General features: G+C 40.6%; 2 protein-coding genes and 1 long non-coding RNA gene across 3 annotated transcripts; 1 reads left to right on the top strand and 2 right to left on the bottom strand.

Annotated features, from left to right (window-relative positions):
• Nucleotides 1-2076: 2076 nt before the first annotated feature.
• On the bottom strand, nt 2077-4073 carry LOC102700535 (zinc finger protein CONSTANS-LIKE 16). Its single transcript, XM_040524778.1, has 2 exons — nt 2975-4073; nt 2077-2879 (listed from the first exon to the last, which is right to left on the bottom strand). Exons 1-2 carry the CDS (start codon nt 4016-4018, stop codon nt 2628-2630), a joined length of 1296 nt encoding a protein of 431 aa, XP_040380712.1. The 5' UTR covers nt 4019-4073; the 3' UTR covers nt 2077-2627.
• Nucleotides 4074-18283: 14210 nt separating this feature from the next.
• On the top strand, nt 18284-19777 carry LOC102700810 (3-ketoacyl-CoA synthase 5-like). Its single transcript, XM_015838053.2, has one exon. The coding sequence runs from the start codon at nt 18284-18286 to the stop codon at nt 19775-19777; it is 1494 nt and encodes a 497-aa protein (XP_015693539.2).
• Nucleotides 19778-21501: 1724 nt separating this feature from the next.
• Nucleotides 21502-23580, bottom strand: LOC107304423. The gene is made up of 3 exons (XR_001550513.2): nt 23022-23580; nt 22819-22853; nt 21502-21971 (listed from the first exon to the last, which is right to left on the bottom strand). It is a non-coding gene; the product is annotated as an uncharacterized LOC107304423 (long non-coding RNA).
• Nucleotides 23581-24187: the final 607 nt, after the last annotated feature.

The raw sequence follows: 24187 nt of genomic DNA, 5'->3' as shown, positions 1-24187 counted from the left end.
TTATTTAAGCAGTGATTTCTCTTGCTCGATGCTCTCTATTTTGGATTTCAGATGCTCAATTACCTGATGCAATGTAAAAATTTCAGCCTCTTGCCTGAACTCCTGAAAACCTTTAGGTAGCATGGGATGGTTCTTGATTGTACTTTTCAGGTTCAGAATTTGCTTACTCCAACTGCTTAAACTTGTTCTTGATAAGTAATTTCTCCTCATAATCTGTTCGAAGTTTGAGCCTGATGATTCCAACCATTTCTTGCAGCTCAGCTATCACCGAACTGTTGGTTGACTTCTCTTGTAGGAACTTCTCTGAAGAATCAGCAGCTCTTGCCTGCACTTGTCAATTTCTGCATCACTATGAGAGAATCTCTTCAAATTGCCGTCTATATAAAGCATTTGTTCGTCCATATTTACAATGTCTTGTCTATATTTGTTGCCTGCCTTAGCCTGGCCTTAGATTAATGCATGTACTTATAAAATACAGTGTATTTGTTATCTGAACGTTGACATGTAATGTATCTAAAGTTAGTGTGTATATAAACCGTGCGATGTTTTCTTCTTTTCTTTAAATATATATTGTAAAAACATGCTTTGCACATGCACGATTTAGGTAAGTAATTCATGAGAACATTAGTCCCAAAGGTTGGTAAAGAAGTTGTTTAATTTGTATGGCACGCAGCCTTGGCTTCAATGTACTGGGTATGCAAGCCTGGACATGATCAACAACAAACTTCAACTCTATTGATTCAAGTAATGGATGTATTTTTTTTCCAATCGATGTTTCTCTTAATTGTTAATGTAACCAAATAATATAAAAAATATTTAACACGTGGTAAGTAGTAGATATAAATAAAGGTGGTCATCGTTTGGTTTTTTGAGAAAAAGATGAAACGATATATATAAATGAAAAATAATTTATGAATAAAATTTTTATATATGTGTTTGTAATAAACTATGATGAAAAACCTAAAACCAACTTCAAATTTAAGGTTAAAAATTTAAAATTAGCTTATAAGCATAAACAGAAATAAAAAGATGAGACAAATAACTCTTGGATAGTACTACTGTATAATAGGCTAGCTCGGCTCGACTAGTTAATGTTAACAAGCTAAAAGCCTAGCTTGGCTCGGCTTGTGAGTTAGCCCATTAGGCTATTTAACGGGCTATATGTCATTTAAAATCTTTATAATTTATTTCATTCTATCATATATTAACATAATAATATACACTAACTAAGAACTCACTAAATAGAATAATTTGGATGTGATTATAAGATTAAGCTTTCATTAATAAGTTTCATATGAGCCGATCTAAATCACGAGCTTTAAACTTTCCGTCCACCCTTAAATACTACTCCCTCCGTTTTATAATGTAAGATGTTTGACTTTGTTGTTTGCAAAGTTTGATCATTCGTCTTACTCAAAAATTATGGAAATATCATTTATTTGGCTTGTGACTTACTTTATTATCAAAAGAATTTTAAGCACGACTTGTTATTTTTTATATTTGTACTAAATTTTTGAATAAGACGAATAGTCAAACGTTGTAACCAAAAAAAGTCAAACATCTTATATTATGAAACGGAGGCAGTATATTTATCCTTAAATACAACTTTTGTCTATATTCATCATCAGAATCTCTTACATTTGAGGACCGTTGGAGTAATATTTATGAACATGGAGGGGGGGGCGTGATTGTTTGTTTTTTTCATGGAAAAAATATAACGACATATCTTGAAATGATAAATAATTTATAAATAAAATTATTATATGTATATATATATATTCATAGAAATCTAAAAAACAATGCTAGAAAATAAACTATGACAAAAGCTCAGAAATCTACTCAAAATTTAAGATTCAAAATTTAAAATTTAACTTATAAGCATAAGCATAAACGAAAAGATGAAGCTATAAATTTAGAACACCTATCATACATACAATTGGTTAGCTATTCAAATGTTGCATCGATAGACATAAAGTTAAGGAGGAATTCAATTCCACAACATTATCTGAACAAATTGACCAGCAAAAACTGGCTACCAATTAAGTCGGTATTTTGCAGTTCTGAATACATAAACAATAACTTCATCAAATTCCCCCTTTCAAAATTTAAAGTAGGGAGAAAGTCAAAGAACTTCTATTCAACTCAACAAACACTCACTGAATCAATTTGTTGTATAGTATATTGATTGATTGATACTTTTGATTGATTTACATGTATATATCCCCTGGCCTTGAACTGTACCTGCATGCTACTAACCAATGGACATGTGCATGCTAACCAACAGTACAGCTACAGCTACTGACAACCATCCATCTGAAGGGAGGAAAAAAATTTCAGAACTGTGTGAGTTTGAGCAACTGAGCACAGAGGCATTGCATACCTCAATCTCAACAAACATTGTACAATTTCACTTATTAGTAGCAGTATTATTATTATTATTATTAATTATTATTCATTCATCGCCTTCCTCAAACCGAGACCTGATCAACCATCAATGGCGAACTGATGGGAAAAAGAAGAAAATAGCGTGATGATCGTGAGAGAGAAAAACCCAACTAAGCTAATGCAGTTTCGACGAGTTGTTTGTTCTTGTGATTTCATGGGCGAGCGCGCGCCGGCCGGCGATGCTACGCGACTAACGCGGTGGCGATGGCGGCGGTGGCACGCTTGACGAAGCGGCCCTTCATCCGCGGCCGCTTCTCGGCGTTGAGCTTGCGCACCTCGTACCGGATCTTCTTGGAGAAGAGCCGCGTCCGCCGCTTCTCCCGGTAGCGCGACACCCGCGCCTCCCTGCCGCCGTCCATCCCCTGCAGCCTCGGCGTCAGGGCCTGCTGCTCCTCGCCATGGCCGAACACTCCTGCCGCCGCCATCCACACACCCTGCGCCGCCGCACGCCGGAGCAAGTTAGTACGACGAAATTGTATTATACTCGTATGGATGCATGCGCATGACGGTGGCGCGCGCGCGCACGTACCGAGTAGTCGTGGGGCCAGGAGTCGTTGAGCTTGACGTGCGGCCGCTCGCCGTCGGTCCACGGTGAGCTCCCCCAGCTCTCGATGATGGCCTCGTAGTTGAGGCTGAGCGCGAGGCTGCTCTGCAGGGCGTCGGCGGCGCCGCTGCTCGCGACCTTCTCGTCGGGCGTCGCCGCTTGAGGTGAGCCGCAGTCGAAGTCGATGTCCAGCATCTCGCCGGACGACGTCTCCGGATCCAGGTCGTTGCACCACGGTAGCGTCAGCCCGGCGTCGCCGTCGGCCTCCACCTTGACCCGCCCGCCGTCGTCCTCCACCGGCTCGATGAGCCCCAGCGTCTCCATGCAGAACGAGTCCTCGTCGTTGCCGTCGTCCAGGCCACGACCGAGGAGGGCTTCCATGTCGGCGGCGAACTCCCTCAGCTCTGCGTCAGTTGGGCCGAAATTGGCGTGGCTGTCGGGGAAGAATTGCAGTGGAGGTGGTGGTGTTGTCGTCGTCGTCGTCGTCACGGCCATCTTCGTCGGGTTCTCGACGGCGCCGTCCTCATTGCAGCACGACCCGGCGGCGGCGGCGTCCTCCAGGGGAGGCGGCGAGCAGAACTCCGCCAGGGCGGGGTCAAAGACGGGAACGCGGTACAGCAGCTGCTCCTCCACGATCTCCCCCTCGTCCTTCCGCTCCTCCGGCGAGTCCACCCCCACCCCCACCGCCACCTCCGGCACGACGAGCCGCCGCGTCGACAGCACCTGTCCGACGCTCTTCCCGTGCGACCGCGGGGTCCGCGCCTTGCGCTTGAACCACGCCGGCGCCACGACCTCACCGCGCCTCCCGCCCGACGGCGGCGCCATCTGCGGCGACGACGGCCGCAGCCGCAGCCGCTCGTGCCGCCGCGCGAGCGGGTTCGCGGAGTGCACCGACGTGTCGCACCACTGGCACAGGAACGCGTCGTCCGCCGCGCAGTACCACCTCGCCCGCCGGCGCAGGCACCCGTCGCATGCCCGCGCCGCCTTGGCACCCATCGCGCCGGCCGCCGCCTTCGCCGAGCTGCCCATCTCTACCCTTCGCTCCCGTCTCCCGTGTCGTGTCGCAGCTGGACGAACACCTACGAGGCCGAGAGAGAAAAAAAATATTTGTGGAGAAAATATCGCGGCTTCAAGTTTATACCCTACGCATACGCATGGGGACGAGGCGTGGGCCCGTGTCGTGCGCTTTTTGGGGGACCCGCGCGGGGTGTACTTTGCACTTTGAGGTGGCGATGGGCACACCTGTCAGGCCTTATCTGCGACGTGATTGGCTGATGGGGAATACCCCATCCTGCAGGAAGGGCTGTGATTGGCCGGACCCAGATTTTTGGTGGGGCCATGGGGTTTTGCTACGGGACACCCGGAGTCCTTTCCCCCACGTCGCCCTCGCGGTTGATGCGCCTCGCAACGCCCGCTGGCAGTGGGACATCGTACGCCTGCCGTTGATAAGTCTTTCTTGTACATGCTAGCTAGAGAAATTAACTTTTTGCCACTCTTACGAGCGGCCAAAACAGATTTGTCACTCGCAGTCTATGACATGTGGACCCTCATGAGTCTATGACAGGTGGGTCCAGTGACAAATCTGTTATAAAAATCCGTAAGAGTGGCAAAAAGTTAAAAGCCCCTGCTAGCTAAGGCCCCGTTTAATTCACAAAAACATCACATCGAATTTTTAGACATCTAAATAAAGCATTAAATATACATGAACATTAAAACTAATTATACAGTTATGCGGAAAATCATGAGACGAATCTTTTAAGCCCAATTAGGACGTGATTAGCCATAAGTGCTATAGTACCAACATGTACTAATGACTGATTAATTAGACTAAAAAGATTTGTCTCGCGGTTTCAGACGGAATCTGAAATTTCTTTTGTAATTAGAGTACGTTTAATACTTGAAATGGGTGTAAAAAAACATAATTGATGTTTTTGTAAAAACTTTTTGCAAACTAAACAGGCCCTAAATATCTGTGTTTTGCAAAGATAAAAATATATTATATTATTTCTACAATAAATAAAAAAATATTTTTCATGAAATATGTAACCATCTTTCTTATATAGGAAATATCTATATCAATTTGATTTTATGTGGATATCCATTTAGATTTGATTGATTTTTAATATTACGAAGTTAAGGTGGTAAATTGTAAAAATACAATGAGAGTAGGTGGTGGTGACAGATTCACTGACACCATCACTAGAGGCTTTTATAGTAGTAAAGATAGTTGTTATATAGCCATGATGAAAAAGATTATAGAAAACCCGTACTTAAAATGGTTTTTGTTTTTGGTTATAACATGTTCTCATCATATATCGGTAACTTTTTCTTATTTACAACATAATTAAGGCGGATCTCTGTATTGAAGAGCTGGTGTTGGAATGCCTATCGCAATGCATGCAAAGAGCCCATTAGCTACTTTGCTCAGCCATCAATCCATTATACATGAAGGCTATGCATCAGTGAGGGCGATTGATCGGCAACAACCCTTTTACATAATGTTATACGCAAGAATATAAGAGGGCATCTTTTGTGCCCTTTTGGAAACACAATGGCCAGTATGTTCCATGTGAAATTTAGTATTTTCTTGTGCCCAGTCATCTATCTAGCAAGCCTTCTTATCATCTGTGGTTTGCAAGTGGCCCCCTTGGGGGCTATTGTTTTAATACCTAGGTTTCCATGTTAATAGTGCCTTTAAACCGTGGTTTTCGTTTTCCAAATTTTACTTCAAAATGTTGGTAAGCTATATTGGTCAAATATTAGTTCACATATCAATAATCTGAATTGTTCAGATAATCATATACGTATTATACACATTTAATAGATTTGCGTAGAATTGATGTTTTGGATGTACATGGTGTTTATGAAATGTTAGTACATCCAAGCAATAATGATTGAGTCAATATTTCAATTATTGGGACATATTCGACATATATACAATTTAAATTTAGCAACACAAGGGCAAAGGTAAAATCAGTCGTATATACATAGTTTTCGCCGCGTCTGGCTACATGGTCCCAGGAAGAAAGTTTTGTTGTGCTCTTCTTAGCCAAGCCATGCCTGATCGTTGTATGCAGGAAGCAAACAAGAGACCTCTCGCACATCCAAATCCGAAAGAAAATATTGCTTGGGGTCCCCAGCTGGTCTGGGATTTTGTACTACCCTACCTTATTGTGTTGATGAAAAGTTGATGTTGTGGAACAATTGCGGTTGATGAGCCCCCTTTGGAAGTTTGCAGCGAGGTCAGCATGGGCTTACAAAACACTCGGACTCATGGTGATGCTGATGTGATCGATACAACCCGAATTGTACAGGCCTTATCCAGTTAAGATAATGCCTTTGTAATTAAATATGTTGCGAAAAAAATTAAATAGATATTGCCTTTTAAATACTTCCTGCAATGTTTCCTAGGTTGGGTTTGGTTGGCGGGGGAATCGTTAAGAGAGAATGAGAGTTTAAGAGGTATATATGAATTGTTAATTCTACTATTTGGATGGTGAATGTGAGTTTTGGGAGGGATGTGTTTGTGAGTTTAGGAATTGTTCATTTGTTTGACAGCTTTTGGGAATTAGATTAGGAATTTTAGAGGAGTGGGTTGGTGGAGGGATTGATCATGGAGTTGTGTTTTACTCTCCATCGGTAGTTTGGAAGTAGAGATGACAATACCGAAGAGTTATAGTGGGAATTTGATTTTAGTGGAGATCTATGCCTTAGATTTATTACTTCATATTTAAAGGAATACTTTTCTTTCAATTACCATTACTTCCCACATAAGAGTAAGAATTTATTCCTAACACCCCCTTCCGATCCTCCCAAAACTCCGGTACCAATCAACCAAATAGTGAACCCACTCAAACTCCCATTCCTTTGTAATAATTTCCTACAACCAAACACACCTTAAGAGTAAATTCCTATATTTTCAATACCCAATGAGGGTTTTTAATGGGGAGGGAATCCCCCACCATGTCCGAGGAAATAAATCTAAATAGTAAATCATCACATGAAATCCAATTCCATATTTACTCCCCATTATTCTTATATCTACTTTCAAATAAGTGAGTGAGAGTAAAAATAAACCTCTTCTGATCAAACCCTCCATCAACTCCGACCTTTACACTCCCAGTCCCTTTCCAAAAAGAATGTCAAACAAGATGCTAAAGTGATTACGTATGTAGTACCCAAGGAGAAGGTAATTCAAAAAAATTAATTATCAATTATTATGATACCACCGTATTTTCTTTGAGAATAGTTTGTAGCTATTATTACATTTTTTTAGTTCCTGCTTCATATGGAATTGGCAGCCAATTATTTTATATTCGTGGATCTATATGCAAGTCTTTTTTAAGTATATAAGAATATATAAATAATTAGAGCTGTATGGATGTTGTTGCCAAGGAGCACGTGGCGTTGCTTTGTTCAGAAATATCAGTGCTGCTAGTTTCCAAGAGCTGAAAATAACTTTTTTTTTTCTGAAACACACACTCATCCCTAAAGAACGCAACCAACACATATCAAGACAGATTAAGTCATAACGGACGTCTTGTTGATTTTGATTCATAGGTAAGTCATCTACTGTTGAAAAAATTAATTGTAAATGTGAACCCTCTCCAACATGCATAGTTGGATTTTCACTGTCATTAAAGTGAATATTTTTAATTGAAAACCCTTCTGGCAATCATATGGATACAATCTTCGGGTCTTTCTTTTGTGTTCCTCCCTGTAACTCAAGTAGATACTCTCCCTATATTTATTATTTTTTTATATAGTACAATGGGAGCTTCTTCTGCTGTTTTACCCCAAAACACAAAAGATTTAATTGGAATATTTGAAACTGACAGTAAATAACTGTGGATATTGCAAACTAAGGATATTTCGGGCATAAAAAAATTGTAGAGCTACTGAAGATATTTTTTAGTTAGCATGGACGGGACCTTTTTTTACTAGTATTATTCTCCTGCTAACGCTACGCCTAAATTTGCAGTGGCAAAAAGCATAGGTAGAACACATAGGCAGAATAGATAATCTTGCTGCAAAGCCATGCATTTTCAGCACAAAGAATTGAGATCCCATGTAGTCCCAACTGCAACTGCACATTAGGGGCTTTACGTAATCTCAATCGTTTATTTTTTTGACGAAAGGTTACGATCAACTGTTTCAGTTTCCATGCTACAGTAAATTTATAGTGCTTTTCTCATATAAACAGAATCATAAAATTTTTGGACCATTGATTTTACATCAAATAACTTAAGTTGTAGTCAACCAATGGACCGTATGGGATCCAAATCCCAACACAAAGGCCTAGACAATACATCACCAAGGAAAAAAGCCACTAGGATACCAAAGGGCAACATCAACTAAACACCTATCTCAACAAAAGCTTGGGCAAGCAGGACATAGCTAGGTCTTCTTGTTGGGTAGATATATTGATCCCGATAAAATTCCATAATTCCTAATAGAAATACATTTCATATATAAGCATAATTATACTGTTCAACGAAGTTGACACCGACGATGATTCCCACCTGCTGATAAAATGAACAAATAATAAAACAATAGTACAACTAACTAGAACTTAACCCAACACCAACTCAAAATATATCGTAGGTTCAAATATTCGCTAATGACAAATCATAAAATCTCTCGTGCATATGGTCCTTGAGACCTGGACCATGTGCTGATAGGTAACTACTATAGGTGATCCTAATCAATACGTCCCACACAACCACCATATTGGCTCTTTTTGGCAAATGCATGACTTATACTTCTTTCGGCCTTTCTTCATATTTTTCACATCTTATTTCTTGGTTTTTACGCACATATTTTTTAAACGATTAAACGATGTGTATTTTCCTTCTAAAAAGTTTCTATATAAGTTTATCATCTTGCGTTTCTAGTAGCTTTTTAGCTTTGTAGTGATTAATTTTATTATTTATAATATTATTTATCTATCACAAAAATTAGATACTCTTTCATCTTTAATGTCAAAAGAAGGTAGACATAATGCTGTTTCCATATCCTTTCTTTCTGTATATGTAGCATCCACTAATTTGCACTAATTGTTATTACCTCAATTCTACATTATAAGATTTTTTTAGCTCTCTTTAGATTCATACAAATGTGTTAACACTAAAAATTGCTATGATTATTTAGTGATTCGGTTAAAGAATGTAGTCGGCCGATATTTGGAAAGACATAATTCAAGTCGGCCAATTATTTATGTCATGTAATATTATTAGAGTCCGTTACAATGGAAATGTCGTTACTAATTGATAATAGTGAGCAAATATGTTTTTTTCATTTTGGCAGAGTAGCCACAACCGAAGAAAATTTTCAGTATATAGACCAATAAAATAAATTGTTTCTAAACTTGTTGCTTATTGGAACTCACAAGCCGACCTGCCGGAATGGGCCCAGTGGGGCAAAACACTCAGCATTCCTAGACTTGCACACCATATATCAATCTCAAGTATCAATTTAGCGTATCTGAAAAACAAATAAAAAAATAGAGAAGAATGAGGAGATCGAGTCGCAACAATCCTAAAGAAATTGGGGGAATGACAACGCCATGTCCATGTAAATATATTGAAATAATTATGATCTTTGTACTGATATGAAGCTGAAGTCACTTTAGCTACTAACGTTCCTTTCATTTCAATTTCAACTCCACCCCAAATTTTGAGAAAAAAGAGTGTGGACAGTAAAACCTCCACGTCACTCAAAAACCATGGAGAGGAAAAGAGGTTGGCAATTGTTCATCAGCCCCCATGTTTCACAACTCCACATCTGTGAGTAACCTGAGCATTTCCCAATAATAATAACTCCTATTAGAAAACAGCTTCAAGCCTTCAACATTGATTTTGGCCTGTGTACAGCATCCATGACCATGAGCAGAGGTTGGGCGTTACCATGTGATATTTCTTTCTCCTAAAAGAAAAGTAACCCATTTTAATATATTGATGGAGCAATAGTGCTTTATTAAAAACATGGGTAAATTGTACATTGGAGATCACAGACATTGTTAGGCATCCTTTTCTTAACTCTTGGTTCTTGAGTTTTTTTTTTCATTTGTACGGTTTACAATATTTAAATGATATGTTTCATGCAAAAATCTATATAAAATTTTCTTGAGTAACATTTTAATTTTGCTCGAGTCAATTCATTCCCTTCTAACATTAAATTACTATCACAAAAAATGATTTTCCATCAATTTAAGCAATACCAAATGGCCTTAGTACAAGGAAGATTATTCTATTGCCAAATTGAACATTACAGCTAGTGACCTATTTTGTCCTACTGTCTCCAATCTTTCTATCTCTTTCAAATGTCTCTCCAAAGAAAGAGAAGCACATCCCAATCACCTATAACTATTAATTAAATTTATTTTACATTCTACATCTTTACTCTACTATAAAAGGAAGATTAAAAAGGAGCCATCACAATCCTTTTCAATGTCAAAAAAAATTACCATGCTAATAAAAGAAAATTCTATGCTATCGATCAAGGTAAGTCTAGATTATATATGAAGACTCAATTAAAAGCTACGTACAAATATGTATATAAGAAATACAAATTTGTTTAAAATAGACACCATTATATTGCAAATGCAACTCTATTTCACACAGTCACAAAGAAAGTTGAACTTAATAACCCAATCCTCATAAAATTGTAGTGCCCTGTATAGACGCGTTGGCTGTCACCAGAAAGGGCATATTCTCCATGAAATCCAGGCAGGAGCCACTCCTGTAAAGCTGGACAGCTGAGTGAGATTTGGAGGGAAGTGTGTTGCTTAGCCAGGGCATCAACATCAAGCCCATCCCTGGGGTCCAGTTGGAGAAGATGGGCACACCCCCTGAGGTGAATCATGGTGATCCAAAGCATTGCCAGTTTTTGCCAATTGCACGTCCAGATCTTGGTCCTAAGTGACTTATGTCCACGTCACTGACACCGACATATCCTCCTTATGGAAATTTACTATGGACATGAGTAAATCTATGGCTTATTTTTCTTTCAATGTTAGTTACTATAATGGTTGTGAATCAATTTACAACATAAAACAGTTAAATTTCAGGAGCATTTTTTTAAACTATTTTCAGCCCCATATTTCTTGCTTGTGCTTATGCTTATAAGCCAAATTTTAAAGTTTTAACTTTAGATTTAAAGTAGATTCTGGAATTTTATAAACATCGTTTATTTTTCGGTACTGGCATTTAGATCATTAAGAATACATACATAAAATTTTTATTTATAAATTATTTTTTATTTACAAATATGTCATTTGACTTTTTTTCCTAAAAAGTCCAAACAATCATCTTTCTTGGTGATTAAACTTTACCCGTTTATATTGCTCTGGCATGGGTATACAACTACGAACACACATGATTATATCTCCTGATCAGAAGGCTGGAGGCCATCGATAAAAAATCGGCTTATATTAATTGACAGAGATTTATTTTGGTCCAACAAAATGTATCACGAAATACCGATACCTCATGATGCTTAATCGTTTCTCATCATTGGATCTAGCTGAGCATGATAGATATTGTTAGATCAAACGATCAGAAACAATTTGATAAAGTAAAATACTGGTACCTCGATATACTTTTTGTTAGACTGAATCAAATCTCTAGTTGACATTCTGAATCTGGAGAGTGCATGTAGCTGTAACTCATTTTTACATTTGAAAGATTGAGTAGAACATTTTGGAATGCCCCTATGAGAGTATATGAAACCAAGTTTCTCTTTGGCACAGCTGGGTGGGCTCGTGTTTATCCACTTGATTCACGTCTTTGTCTGTGTGTACTATGGTATACGGTCTTTGTCTTCGTACACACCACATTTCGCTTTCAGGACAAAAATACAAACAACAATACGAACACAACAAAGAAATTCAGGCAATTTATTTTGAAATGTTAAGGGCAAGGAAAGAACACGTGTTGACATGTAAGAGGTGCATATATACACAGGATCGACTTTAGACCTATAGTGTGCATCGTAGAAGAACTTGAAAATTGACATGAGAGCTGCATATGATTGTGTTATAATGGGTGTGAAGATAGAAATCCATATTTTTAGCGGCTATACTTGTTCAGTTGTTCTTCTCTTCCGAAGTAGGAGACAGTTAATTACCTAATTACACAGTACCTTTTTAATAGAAAACAATATTTTCACATAACAGGGTAATTGTTAGTCAAAACATTGTCCTAAATAAATATAAGGGCACGTTCAATTGTAGAGGTCATTATAGGCTCTATCTCAAGTCACGTCAGCAGAAAAAACTTCTCATACAAAGAACAGTCTTTCAAGCTGACTTTTCATAATTACATGCTAATTAATTTCTTGTTCACATTCCATCTGATCAGCGCCTCTGATTAGAGTCAGCACACGTACAAAGCGGATTTTCTGGTTGTCTCCTCGTTTTATGCGCCAAGAGTCGATGCTTTGTTGACTCCATGCAAAACAACCACTTTTCTTTCTCTTATTCTCTCTCTTCCACGTCAGTGAGCATGCTGCGATAGAGACGACAATGAAAACCCTTTGTACGTGCCCTAACACGCTCTACATTTTTAAACAAGGAAGTAATAAAGAAAGGGAGTAAACAGTACAATAACCAAGAGTTTCTTCCTTACAAGAAACAGATACGTGTGATCCTCCGCTAAGTCCTAAGGGCTTCACTGGAATTTAGGAATTTTACATAACTTTAGAGAGTTAGTTCATGAAGTGTTTAAAATACGGGAATAGTGTCACAAATACAGCGATCATGCTAAAATTTAGCATAAAGTAGAATACCATATATTGCTGAATACTAAGTACATTTCATAATATATGACTTTCTACTATTATCTAGATTAATATGAATGCTAATAAATATAGATATACACCAATAATATACGTTAATAAATAGATAAATCTACGTAGCTAAAAATTCTTGCAATATAAAACAGAGGAAATACTACATTTTTTTTATTTGACGCCGTTGACTTTTGGATCTAAATTTTACCGTTTGTCTTATTCAAACTTTTGTGTAAATAGAAAAGTTAAAAAAACATGCTTAAAGATTGTTTAATATAAATCAAATCATAACAAAATAATTATAATTATATAAAATTTTCAAATAAAATGAATGATCAAACTTATACCTAAAAGTCAACGATGTCAAATAAAAAACGTAAAGTGAGCATGTATTTTGATGCTCCACTTTTCCTATGCCATGCCCCCTTTGTTTCTTCATTTGGAAGTGGATAAATTGCACCAAATCCTCCAAACCAACCGAAGAAAGTTTTGAATTGATAATGCCATAGTAGACAGTAAATGCCTGAATTTTGCCTTCCATTCTTACGGGAATGGTAGTAGCTACTTAGCTAAGGCTGTGTTTGGCACAACATGCTACTAACCTATATTTTCTTTTTTTTCGTACTCACTATTTTCAAAATATTAAGGTATATTTTTTAAGATATATATAACATGCCTTAAAAATTTAAATTAACTTATTTTTTTAATTATTTATAATAATTAATTAATTATACACTAATTTATTTTTTACACCGGATAATAACCCAACTGCTGAACAGGGCCTAAGCTAAAGGGCTCTGACACGACTGAACCTGCTTCTATTGGGCTTCACTCCAGCCTAGCTCTATTGGGCTTAATGGGCTCACAGTAAACATGCCAGTTCGATAATTTGGGATGTGTCTCATTAATCAGTCCATTTCATATGGCTTCCCAGATAGCTAGATTCTACTGTCAAATCATGGCCAATGCACGAGGCACTATTTCGAACATTTCAATTTATATGAAATAGTTTAGTTCATCGTGTATGAAACTATGAATATGAATGCACCTGCCGCATGTTACTAGTTTGGAAGACTGGTTTCCCTCCCATCTCCTTTCTAACAAAAAAGAATTTCTGAGTGAGATTCCTTTATGGTCATTTGAAACAAAGTAATAGCCTTCCAAATTCCTTTGAAATTTCTTAGGATTGGCTCAAATCATAAGAATCTGAAGGAATTTCAATATGAGCTTCAACATTTTGGTGAAAAGAACTGTACGTGTTTATAGTTTTCCTATATATTTTCCATCAATACAATTTGAGGTGATGTTTTTCTCTATTCCAGTGTTTCGAAAGTAATGGGTTCCAAAGGATCCCTTAAGAGCAATTCAGAATTTCAGCGTGTCGAAAATGGTATAAATTAGATGATAGATGAAGGGTCTGTTTAGTGGAGGTTCACTCGGCTGGAGCTTGTTCCAGAATCATCAAAAGTCATAAACTTTCCCAAAAAGCACTAAACTTTTAAAAATCTGGAGTTACAAAATCCAGAAGATAAACTATAAGCCATAAGATGAGAAACCCAGTTTTTTTAAGTTGTAGAAAGCTGGCTTCCGCCCCGCTGCTTTTTTAGAATCTTAAGCTCTTCAAAGCCGGAAGTTTAGAACCGTCAATATCTTGCCAATACCGGTGCGGTTACAAAGACCCCATCCTTGTAAAAAGGCCAAATTCAAGCCCAATGGCCCATTAGCTTAGAGAGAGAGAGAGAGAGAGAGGGGGGGGGGGGGGGGGGGTTGAGCAAAGGAGCAGCAGCTGACATCCACCACGCGGCATCGCACGCACATCCGCTTCCGGCCTCCCGCGTCGCACATCGCCGCCTCGCCTCGCCCGAGCGAAAAATCGCGGTGACGCTCTGACCGGCTGACCGCCACCCGTCCCGGCGCCGCGGCGGTGTCCTCTCCGCCTCCGGCGGTGGCGCGGCGCCTCCCTCAGCCCCTCCGGTCTCCACATCCGGCCAGGCCCCCAACATTCAACAAGGTAATGTCAGTAGGATAGTACTTAGTAGTTATAGTAATCAGCTAATCACTGGCTCACTGCATAAAGACAAAGAATGTAAACTGTTTGTAAATTTGTTATAATACTTTTTTAGCCTTGTCTAAATTCATCAATTGATAAATGTATATAGTTTAAATATATATATCTATATAGATTCATTAGTATCATAAGAATTTAAATAATGCTAGAAAGTCTTACGTTCTGAAACGGAGAGAGTAGTTAGATATTTAATTTGTTCTACAAACTATAGTGAAATATGAAAAGAGATGAGATATGAAAGAACTAGTATTGTAATACTTAGTTTTTAAAAGAAATTTATATTATTTATGGTTGCAACTCTCTTAAATTTAAACTTAAAAATGATTTTTAGCGATTTGTGCTGGTAGTAAATTCAATTTGCATTTTTATGCGATATTTTAAGTAAATGTACATATATAATATCGTTTTGTGATGGGATAAAAGTTTGAGTGTCAAGTACGTAGGACCACCGGCCGAAAAAATTCATGGAGTTGTCACTATGCACATGTGCCGATGTACAGGAGAATGATTTTGTTAATGTGTCATGGGCTCATGGCTGATCAGCAACGAGATTATCCTCCACGTGCTAAGCTCCTTGCAAAGTCAAGAAAACGTATGACATGCCATGGATTATTCCTCAACCACTAGCGACTAACAAGTAACAAACCCAGTTTCTATAGCGTGTAATCGATCCTCGTCAGGCCCGCCTGAATTTCCAACTATCTGTCACTCAACCCAACAAACTGCAGAACTAGTCGTCTGATATTTTTTCTATACTTAAGGGTAAAACAATACTCTCTCTGATTTTTTTCCGTTACACTTTGTCGTATTATTTTTTTTATAAATATATAAAATTATAATCCATGGTTAAAGTATATTTAATAAAAAATCTCAATAAAACAGTCATATGTCTCAATGGTACACTGCTCAGATGTTAATGCGAACATGTGTGCTTTCATTTATTTCTATAAAGTTCATGCTTAATAAGTGTAGTTAATGCTAATTCTCTCTTCTCTCATTAAACCACGTCACCTTAATTGTTTTTATTCTTAGGATAATACATTAGAGGTGTAAATTATATCTCTTCACTTCACATCACCTCAGCCGTTTTTAGCCTTTAGATAATTTAAATTGCAATCTTCTCCCAAAAGACACACTATACAATTCAATCATTTATAACTTATGGATAATTGATAAAGACACAAAACTATATAAACACATGAAAAAAATCATATAGTAGGTAAGAAAAATTAGAATTCATATCTACTATATTATCATGTAATTCTCCTGCAGTAATACGCGGGATATCTATCTAGTTTTATAAATACATATGTACTTATCCTGAGAAGTTTTATATAGCCCGTAATTAACCAAATATCTATACCATATATAAAAGAAGCTAGTGGTGGTAAAAGTGAATCTGCCACCACCACTAGAGTGATGACATGTGGGCCCCAGTGGACTCGAACAAGGCTGGGGGAAGACTACCGTTGGAGAGGGAGCGATGCCGTCGCCGTCGCCGCGCTGGGAGCCCTCATGCCGCGCCACTGCCACCCCACCCCACCGCACCGTCGCCAGCGCCAACCCGCTGGAGCGCGAGTCATCCTCGTGCCACGCCACCCCTCCACTGCCGGCCACCGGGCCACCGCCGCCACCACCCTGCCACACGGCCCTCGCCATGCCCCCGCGCGCCCGACGCACCGCCCCTCCGCCGCCGGTCACCCTCCTCGCCGGCGCGCCCCCGTGCACCTGCCGCGCTGCCGCCGCCGCAGATCAGAGAGGGAGGAAGGGAGGGAGGGAGTGAGTGAGGGAAGAGAGAGTGATAGTAGGTTTAGGGTTTTTTAATGGGCTTTGTGGGCTTTTATGGGCTTTTATTTTTACAAGGCTTTTAAAGTTTATAATGCCTCCTCTTTTTTATTTGTATTCTGTTTTTTAAGAAAAAAAGTAACTAAGGATTACATGTGTCAACTACTCCCACTTAATGATATTTTTAAAATATAAATCCTATTACAAAGAACGGACGATTTGCTAGTAAATATATAAATAACGTTACTAACATATCGACTTGTCCAGTTGTCCTTATAACACCTCCCACTTGATGCTTGCGCCAATCTTATCTACTTATTTATACTCACACATGGTACGAATGAGATTGTCATTTTTTTCGTGTGGGTTTAACGTGTGCTTCACAGCTCCTATGTATGGGCTTGGCGATTTGAATCTAGACATTCACGAACAGCACAATTATTGTTTTTTCCAATTTCAATGAAGCTCCAAAATATATAAATTAGGTAATGCCTCTAGATATTTTAAAAATACTTGTCTATCCTTTTTTGAATTTGAATTTGAATTCAAATAAAACTCATCAAACCTTACCAATGGTTATCCCTAGGGTGCCTTCGCAATAAGCTCATTCATCGCTTGGGGGGGGGGGGGGGGACCCTGTTCACTTACCATTACCATACATGTCGGCCATTTACTTTGTAAAACAAGCATGAAACTTAGTAGTTGGCCCATTGGCACCAATCATGTGGAATATGTTTGGGCGTGTCCGTATATCTGTGATTTTTTTTTTTAAATAACAGGGACGTATCTACGGTACAATTATAGTGGAATTATAATTAATTAGTACCACCTCCATCACAAAACATAAGTGTTTTTAGATTATTTAGTAAGAATTAAAGTTACTAAGAAAAGATTACAACGATCCTCAGGAAATGAAAAATAATTGGGGATGCGAGGGTACATGAGGGATAAAATAACAAGAACTATGAATAAGTGATGGATAAAATAAGTAATAATGTGAATAATGCTAAAAATATATTTTGGTACATGATTCAAATGATCGAAATGCTTAGATTTTGGAATAGAGATTCCAGCAAGTTACAAATGTAAGCAGTAAGTGTGAGTTCTATCCAGCAATTTGGTGTGCCAACTCCATGGCACACAAAACGAGTTGAGATATTAGCATATTATTAATTAAGTATTAATTTTTTAAGCTTAAAAATGAGTTAAGTAGAATTTTTAAAGCAACTTTTGGTAGAAAATGTTTTAAAAAACATATCTTTTAGCAGTTCAGTAAGTGTGCAAACATGGAAATGACTTGGTCAGGTTGCTAGATCAAACTTACCCTAAGTACATACTATTTCCTCAGTCCCAAAAAGAAAATATTTTTGCATGGTCTATGTTCAGCGTTTAACTATCCGTCTTATTTTTAAAAGATTATAATTAATAATTTTGTTATTACTAGATGATAAAACATAAATAATAATCTATGTGCGATTTATTTCAAATTTTTTATAAATATTTTAAATAAGACGAATGATTAAACGTTGCACACATACCCAGCTGACCACTTAGAACCACTGCCCGCAATTCTATTTCTATTCACTTCACCACCGCCATTCACACGACGACGCCCGAGTACGCCCTTCAGACACGCCGCTCGACTCGACCCGATGACCATGAGCTCGCCGCCACCCGGCCGTGTCAAGCACCTCAAGACGGCGGTGTACCGCCTCGTCGTGGACAACCTCCTCGCCGTCGCCGCCGTGCCAGTACTTGTAGTGGCGGCGACCGTCGTTCTCCTCAGAGACGAGCTCCTCCCCCGGCTTGGCGCCGTGCGGCACGTCCACCTCTTCCTCGCGGCGTTCGTCCCGTTCGCCGTGGCCACCCTCCGCCTCCTTCGCCGCCCACGCGGCGTCTACCTCGTCGACTATGCTTGCTTCCGGCCACCGCCGACGTGCCGCGTCCCCTTCGCCACCTACGCCGAGCACTGCCGCCTCACCCCGAACATCGACGACGGCAACTTCCGGTTCATGACGCGCATGCTGGAGCGCTCGGGCCTCGGCGACCGGACCTACGTGCCCCACAGCAAACTGTACCTTCCGCCGCGCTCCGGGTTGGAAGAAGCCCGCGAGGAGGCGGAGCAGGTGGTGTTCGCGGCGGTCGGCGACCTCCTCGCCAGGACGCGCATCCGCCCCGACGCGATCGACATCGTCGTCACCAACTGCAGCGGCTTCTGCCCGACGCCGTCGTTCGCCGACATGGTCGTGAACAGGTTCAAGCTCCGCGGGGACGTCCGCGCCGTGCACGTCTCCGGGATGGGGTGCAGCGCGGGGCTGATCGCCGTGGAGGTCGCGCGCAACCTCCTGCAGGCGGCGCCCCGGGGCGCGCACGCGCTGGTGGTGTCGACGGAGACCACCTCGTTCTTCCACTACAACGGGACGAGCCGCTCGATGCTCCTGCCTACCGCGCTGTTCCGCATGGGCGGCGCCGCGGCGCTGCTCACCACGTCGTCGACGAGGTCCACCCCCTCCCGCTCCCGGTACCGGCTGTCGCACGTCGTGCGGACGCTCACCGCCGCGGATGACAGGGCGTACCGGTGCGCGGCCCAAGAGGAGGACGGCGAGGGCAACCTCGGGGTGAATCTGTCCGCGGACCTCGTCGCCGTCGCCGGCCAGACGCTCAAGGCCAACATCGCCACGACAGGCTCCCGCGTGCTCCCGACGTCGGAGAAGATCCGCTTCGCGCTATCGCTCGCCGCGCGGAGGTTGCTCCCCGGCACCGGCAGCCGCCTCTACGTGCCGGACTTCCGCACGGCGTTCGAGCACTTCTGCATCCACGCCGGCGGGCGGGCGGTGATCGACGCCGTGCAGACCAGCCTGGGCCTCCGCGACGAGGACGTGGAGCCGTCGCGGATGACGCTGCACCGGTTCGGGAACACGTCGAGCAGCTCGGTGTGGTACGAGCTGGCGTACATCGAGGCGAAGGGGCGGGCGCGGGAGGGCGACCGCGTGTGGATGGTCGGGTTCGGGTCCGGGTTCAAGTGCAACAGCGTGGTGTGGGAGTGCGTCGGGCCGCCGCCGCGTGGCGACGCCGCGAGTGGGCCGTGGGCCGATTCCATCCACGAGTACCCTGTGGCCATCAGCAACGGCAAAAACATGGCCTGATTAGGAAAACGTTACGCTATGAATTGAAAGAAAGAAATAATGTGTGGCGGCCATTTCGTTGGTAAATCTCATCCAGTGGTGATCCAATTGCTATTTGTCATACTAAAATTGTAGCTACTCTATAATAAAATTTTTTATGGTCTTGAAAAAGTACGAAGATGTGCCAAATTTTTGTGTAAATGTCTACATTAGAAAATATAGTACCTTAATGGTACCATTTCTTCGGATGATAAAAAGCTCCTGAAGGATGCTATTGATATGTACACTTTCATTGGAAGTTTTGTATTTCTTATAATATTCCAACTTTTAGAATTCAAGGGGTTTACTATGAAATTTTCACTAAAATCAATTGTATATGATTTTCTAAAGTTCAGACTTAATTAAAATCACGTTTTAAATACATGGACAATTCTTCTGATATTTTAAGCATCATTTCGGATATTTATAAGTTGGATTAGATGTAGGCTTTTGTCTGTACAAAGTTCCCATATACACTTCTTTACATATTTATTTATCTATTTTGTTGGTTTTTAGTGATTTAGTTCATTTTTAGCCATTTGTATTAAAAATTAGAATGTTGGTTTTATTATGTTTTTAATTCCAAACTATAATTATTAATTATTAATGTATTGTGTTGTACATGGGCTCTCCTTTTTAATTCTTGTCAACGTTTTTGATGATACATAAACTACTATTATGGAACAAACGCCAAAAATATGACAAACCTAATGTTGTATGGAAGGCAACCATATAGGTTTATGACTGTGAGCAAGAATGGAAGGTACCTTGACAAGGAAAGCTCTACATAATCCGAATATGATTAGGACCGTCAAACCCGTATACGGTAAGAGCATCTCTAACAATAGGCTAATATGAGTCTCAAAAATTAAATTTTGGTATTAAAGGCTAAAAACACACTCCAAGAGATGCCCAAAAACACTTCAAAAATTTTAGCATTATCAAGAACATATACTTTTTAAGCCAAATTTTGGCTTTCTTCTGGGGTTCCCAACAATAATTCACGTAGCTTTTTTCACTGGCGCCATCTTCTTTTTGTGTCTGCGCGCTCCAGATCGAGTCTTTCCCTATCCACTGCCACCACCTTCCCCTCCATATACAGCAGGCTAGTTGATGTGACTGAATAGGGGTTCTATGATGTAGCTCAGCGTGAATTGCAAAACTAAAAATATATTGATGTAATACACTGAAATATTGTAACAAATATATACTGGCTCATAAAGTTTTTATGTACACAAGTAGAAAGATTATATCCAATATTTTACTGTGAAGTAGAATACTAACGGTTTTAATTGAGACAAAAGATTAATATGGCCCATTTCAAAAAATTTGGGAACCAATTATAGGGCCACTATTGGAGAGAAGGGTGATTTTTGGCTCTAATAATTTTTGGAATGATAGCAATTCAGAATTACTATGTGCTAATTTTTAGTCTCCTAGAGATGGTCTCCTGTTGGAGATGCTCTAAGGATACCTTCAGTACTTTTAGGAGGAGCCGAGGAGGGGCCATCAACAATATAAATATCAAGGGGAATATCGAATCAAGACTTAGATAAGCCAAACATATCAAGTAAAGTCATCGGAGAGAGAGCCTTAAACGCCAAACATGGTTTATGTATATTATGTGAAAATGTAGGTGATAATATACCTTGTTATATTACAACAAGCCCTCTTTTTTTTTTTTCTGAAGGTCGTCCTTATATATAAGTCGTGCACTACACTATGATGACATGTGTGAAGTATAGAAATTGTGAAAAAAAAAATAATCCCGTGACATGATAAACAAGTGTGTGCAGCTGTGTACTTGTAAGGGCATGTTCAATAGTAAAGCTCATAATGAGCTCTATCTTAAGCCACATCAGTAGAAACAACATCTTATACAAAGGATGATCTCTTCAACTGACTATTCGTAATTACAAACTAATTAATTCTCTGCATGCAAGCAAGGATCCAATGTGCATGTGATCATTGCATATGGAAAACGTCCAATACTGTGTGCAAGATATCAATTTGGATCAGAATTATTTTCACACAACAAGATATATATCTCAATCACACACACTGTGTGCAAGATATCAATTTGGATTCTCACATCAATGAACTCATTTAAAATATACAAAACTTGATGCCTGTAATCTGCATGATCCCAAAGTAAGCTTGCGGTTCTTTGCTCTTCCTGCAAAGCAGAGGTATACATAAGCAGATGCATAAGTAATTGTTCATATGAGAAGCTATGTTACGAATGGCCAGTGATTATAAATTTACAAGTCTTTTGTTTGAAAAGTAAATAAATTGCATATATTTTTATAGGCACCTTCTAGCTAAGATCATTGAACCATCAAGGACAAACAAATTCTAGCAGCTGGACTAAGACAACACATCATAGCTAAGAAATAATAATGCAGTAAAATCAAGATGCTAAGAAATTCACTTTTAATGAAACAATATGACACAGGGCTAGAATTCATTACATTTCAGATTGAACTAAGATATAAGATAAATTTAAGCTGCATGTGTCAATACTCAATATAATCGAGCCAAATTGCCAAATTATACAGAAAATTTTTCATAGTTGGGACTGTTAGAAGACCAAATTGCCATCAAGCCATTCACTCTATGGAATTTTTGTGAATTTAGTGGAGATCTGTGGAAATATTGGTATAATCACCGATGAAATGTTGACTGGACATTTTTGTGGTTGATGGACCAATTCGAGTCCAGCATGAAAGTTCAGGCAATATTTTCACACTAACACAAATTGCCATCAGGCCTCAGAGTAAGCATGACCATCAAAATGCATATGTTTATTGCAGGAAAAATTAGTTAGTCCAATGTCATATTCTCATTCGTAATCGTCTGCACCACCTGCATATGTTCATAGGCATTTCACGTTTTCCCTCAGTCAACTAGAACAGCCTAAAATAAAAAAGCAGCTCTCCATAGCTTCTTATGTCGATCGGTATAAATAAATATTTAGCATCTATGTGTAAGCAGAAATTAAATCTGAGTTGTAAAAGCCTCACCTAAAGACATCCATACTCCTCTGCACCAGCACCACCTACAGGTAACAAAAAAAAATTGATCAGCTGTGGATCTGATAGTATATTACTACAGCTAAAAATAACAAATTGAACCATACAAATTAGTAATGGCTTAGCAGGAAATTAGAATTTTCACTGAATGCCTAAAGCAAATCATGGTATGCAGTATCACAGTTAGTACTCACCTGCTGCTGTGCGGCGCTGCTTACGGCAACACCGTCGCTGTCTCGAACTTTGGGTGATGCTGTGATGGCTGGGAGGCAGGACGCTAAAACTGCAGTAGATCTGGACTCTACAGAAGCGCTGAAGCAGGGAATTGAAGAAACGACGGTGAGGGCGCCACCGGTGGGGATTGGATGGAGGGCGATGGCGGCGTGGATGGGGCTAAACGGTGGCCGCCCCTAGAGCTGGACAAAGGTCGATGATGGCGATCTGGAAAAAGGCGCTGCCGCCGGGCATGGGAAGGAGGGCAACGCCGGCGAGGACGAGCTAACCGGCGGCCGCCGCTGGAGCTGGAGGAAGGGGGCGCCGCCGCCGGGGACTGGATTGAAGGCCGCCGACGCAGTGTGCTGGAAGTAGGCCGCCTACCGCTGACGCCAGATTCTGGAAGATGGGCGAGCCACCGGGGATCTATAGGCACGGTGAAGCCGAGGATCCAGTCCTCGATTTCGCGCTCTCCTGATGTTCCCGCGCCAATGATGGAAATAATGCGCTGTTAAAGGTTAATTATTTCATCAATTTCAAATCCTAATGCTAGACACATAGTATGTGTGTGCTGGATGGTTGTATATATATATATATATATGAATATGCAACAGGCTGCTTGGATACATGCAGAAACAATGGCTTGTGCTGATTTCTTGGCGAGTCAGGCTCGGTTTTCTTGTTGATGCGAGAACGTGCGCTTGCGGCTGTTGCGGCAGCAGCGTATCTCGTGCAATCGATCCGGCCTAGACGCAACGGAATGACAGATGAGAGAGGAAATACTACCGTTTTATGATAAGCTATAAGTCAAGGAGACGTCTTGTATATACACAGAACAATAGTCTCTGCTTCTCACTGCTTTCTCCATTGTCATCGTGCTGTGTCGCCGTACGATCCGAACCGGCCGTGGTGCTCGTCGTGCAGCGAGCATCCCGGCGAGCGGTGTCTCCGAGCCTTCGCCGCGTACGCACCTGCACGGGGGCGGTGTAAAGGTTTCTGGGCAGCGTAAATATACGCGGCCGCTCAACGTCGTCAACAATTCGATCTTCTTCTTAGTTTTGCAGCACCTGCACGTGAGGCGAAGGTTCATCTTCGTCTTCGTCGAATCACTCTAGTGACTGCACTGCATCGAGAGGTTGATCTACAT

Source organism: Oryza brachyantha, chromosome 6, assembly GCF_000231095.2.
Source record: "Oryza brachyantha chromosome 6, ObraRS2, whole genome shotgun sequence".
Lineage (NCBI taxonomy): Eukaryota > Viridiplantae > Streptophyta > Magnoliopsida > Poales > Poaceae > Oryza > Oryza brachyantha.
The sequence above is the reverse complement of the archived record's forward strand: the minus strand, read 5'-3'. Positions and strand labels throughout refer to the sequence as shown.

Coding starts and splice junctions, on each gene's coding strand:
- LOC102700535 (XM_040524778.1), bottom strand. CDS start 4,018: ATGGGCAGCTCGGCGAAGGCGGCGGCCGGCGCGATGGGTGCCAAGGCG. Junction 2,880..2,974: donor CCTGGCCCCACGACTACTCG/GTACGTGCGCGC, acceptor GCGGCGGCGCAG/GGTGTGTGGATGGCGGCGGC.
- LOC102700810 (XM_015838053.2), top strand. CDS start 18,284: ATGACCATGAGCTCGCCGCCACCCGGCCGTGTCAAGCACCTCAAGACG.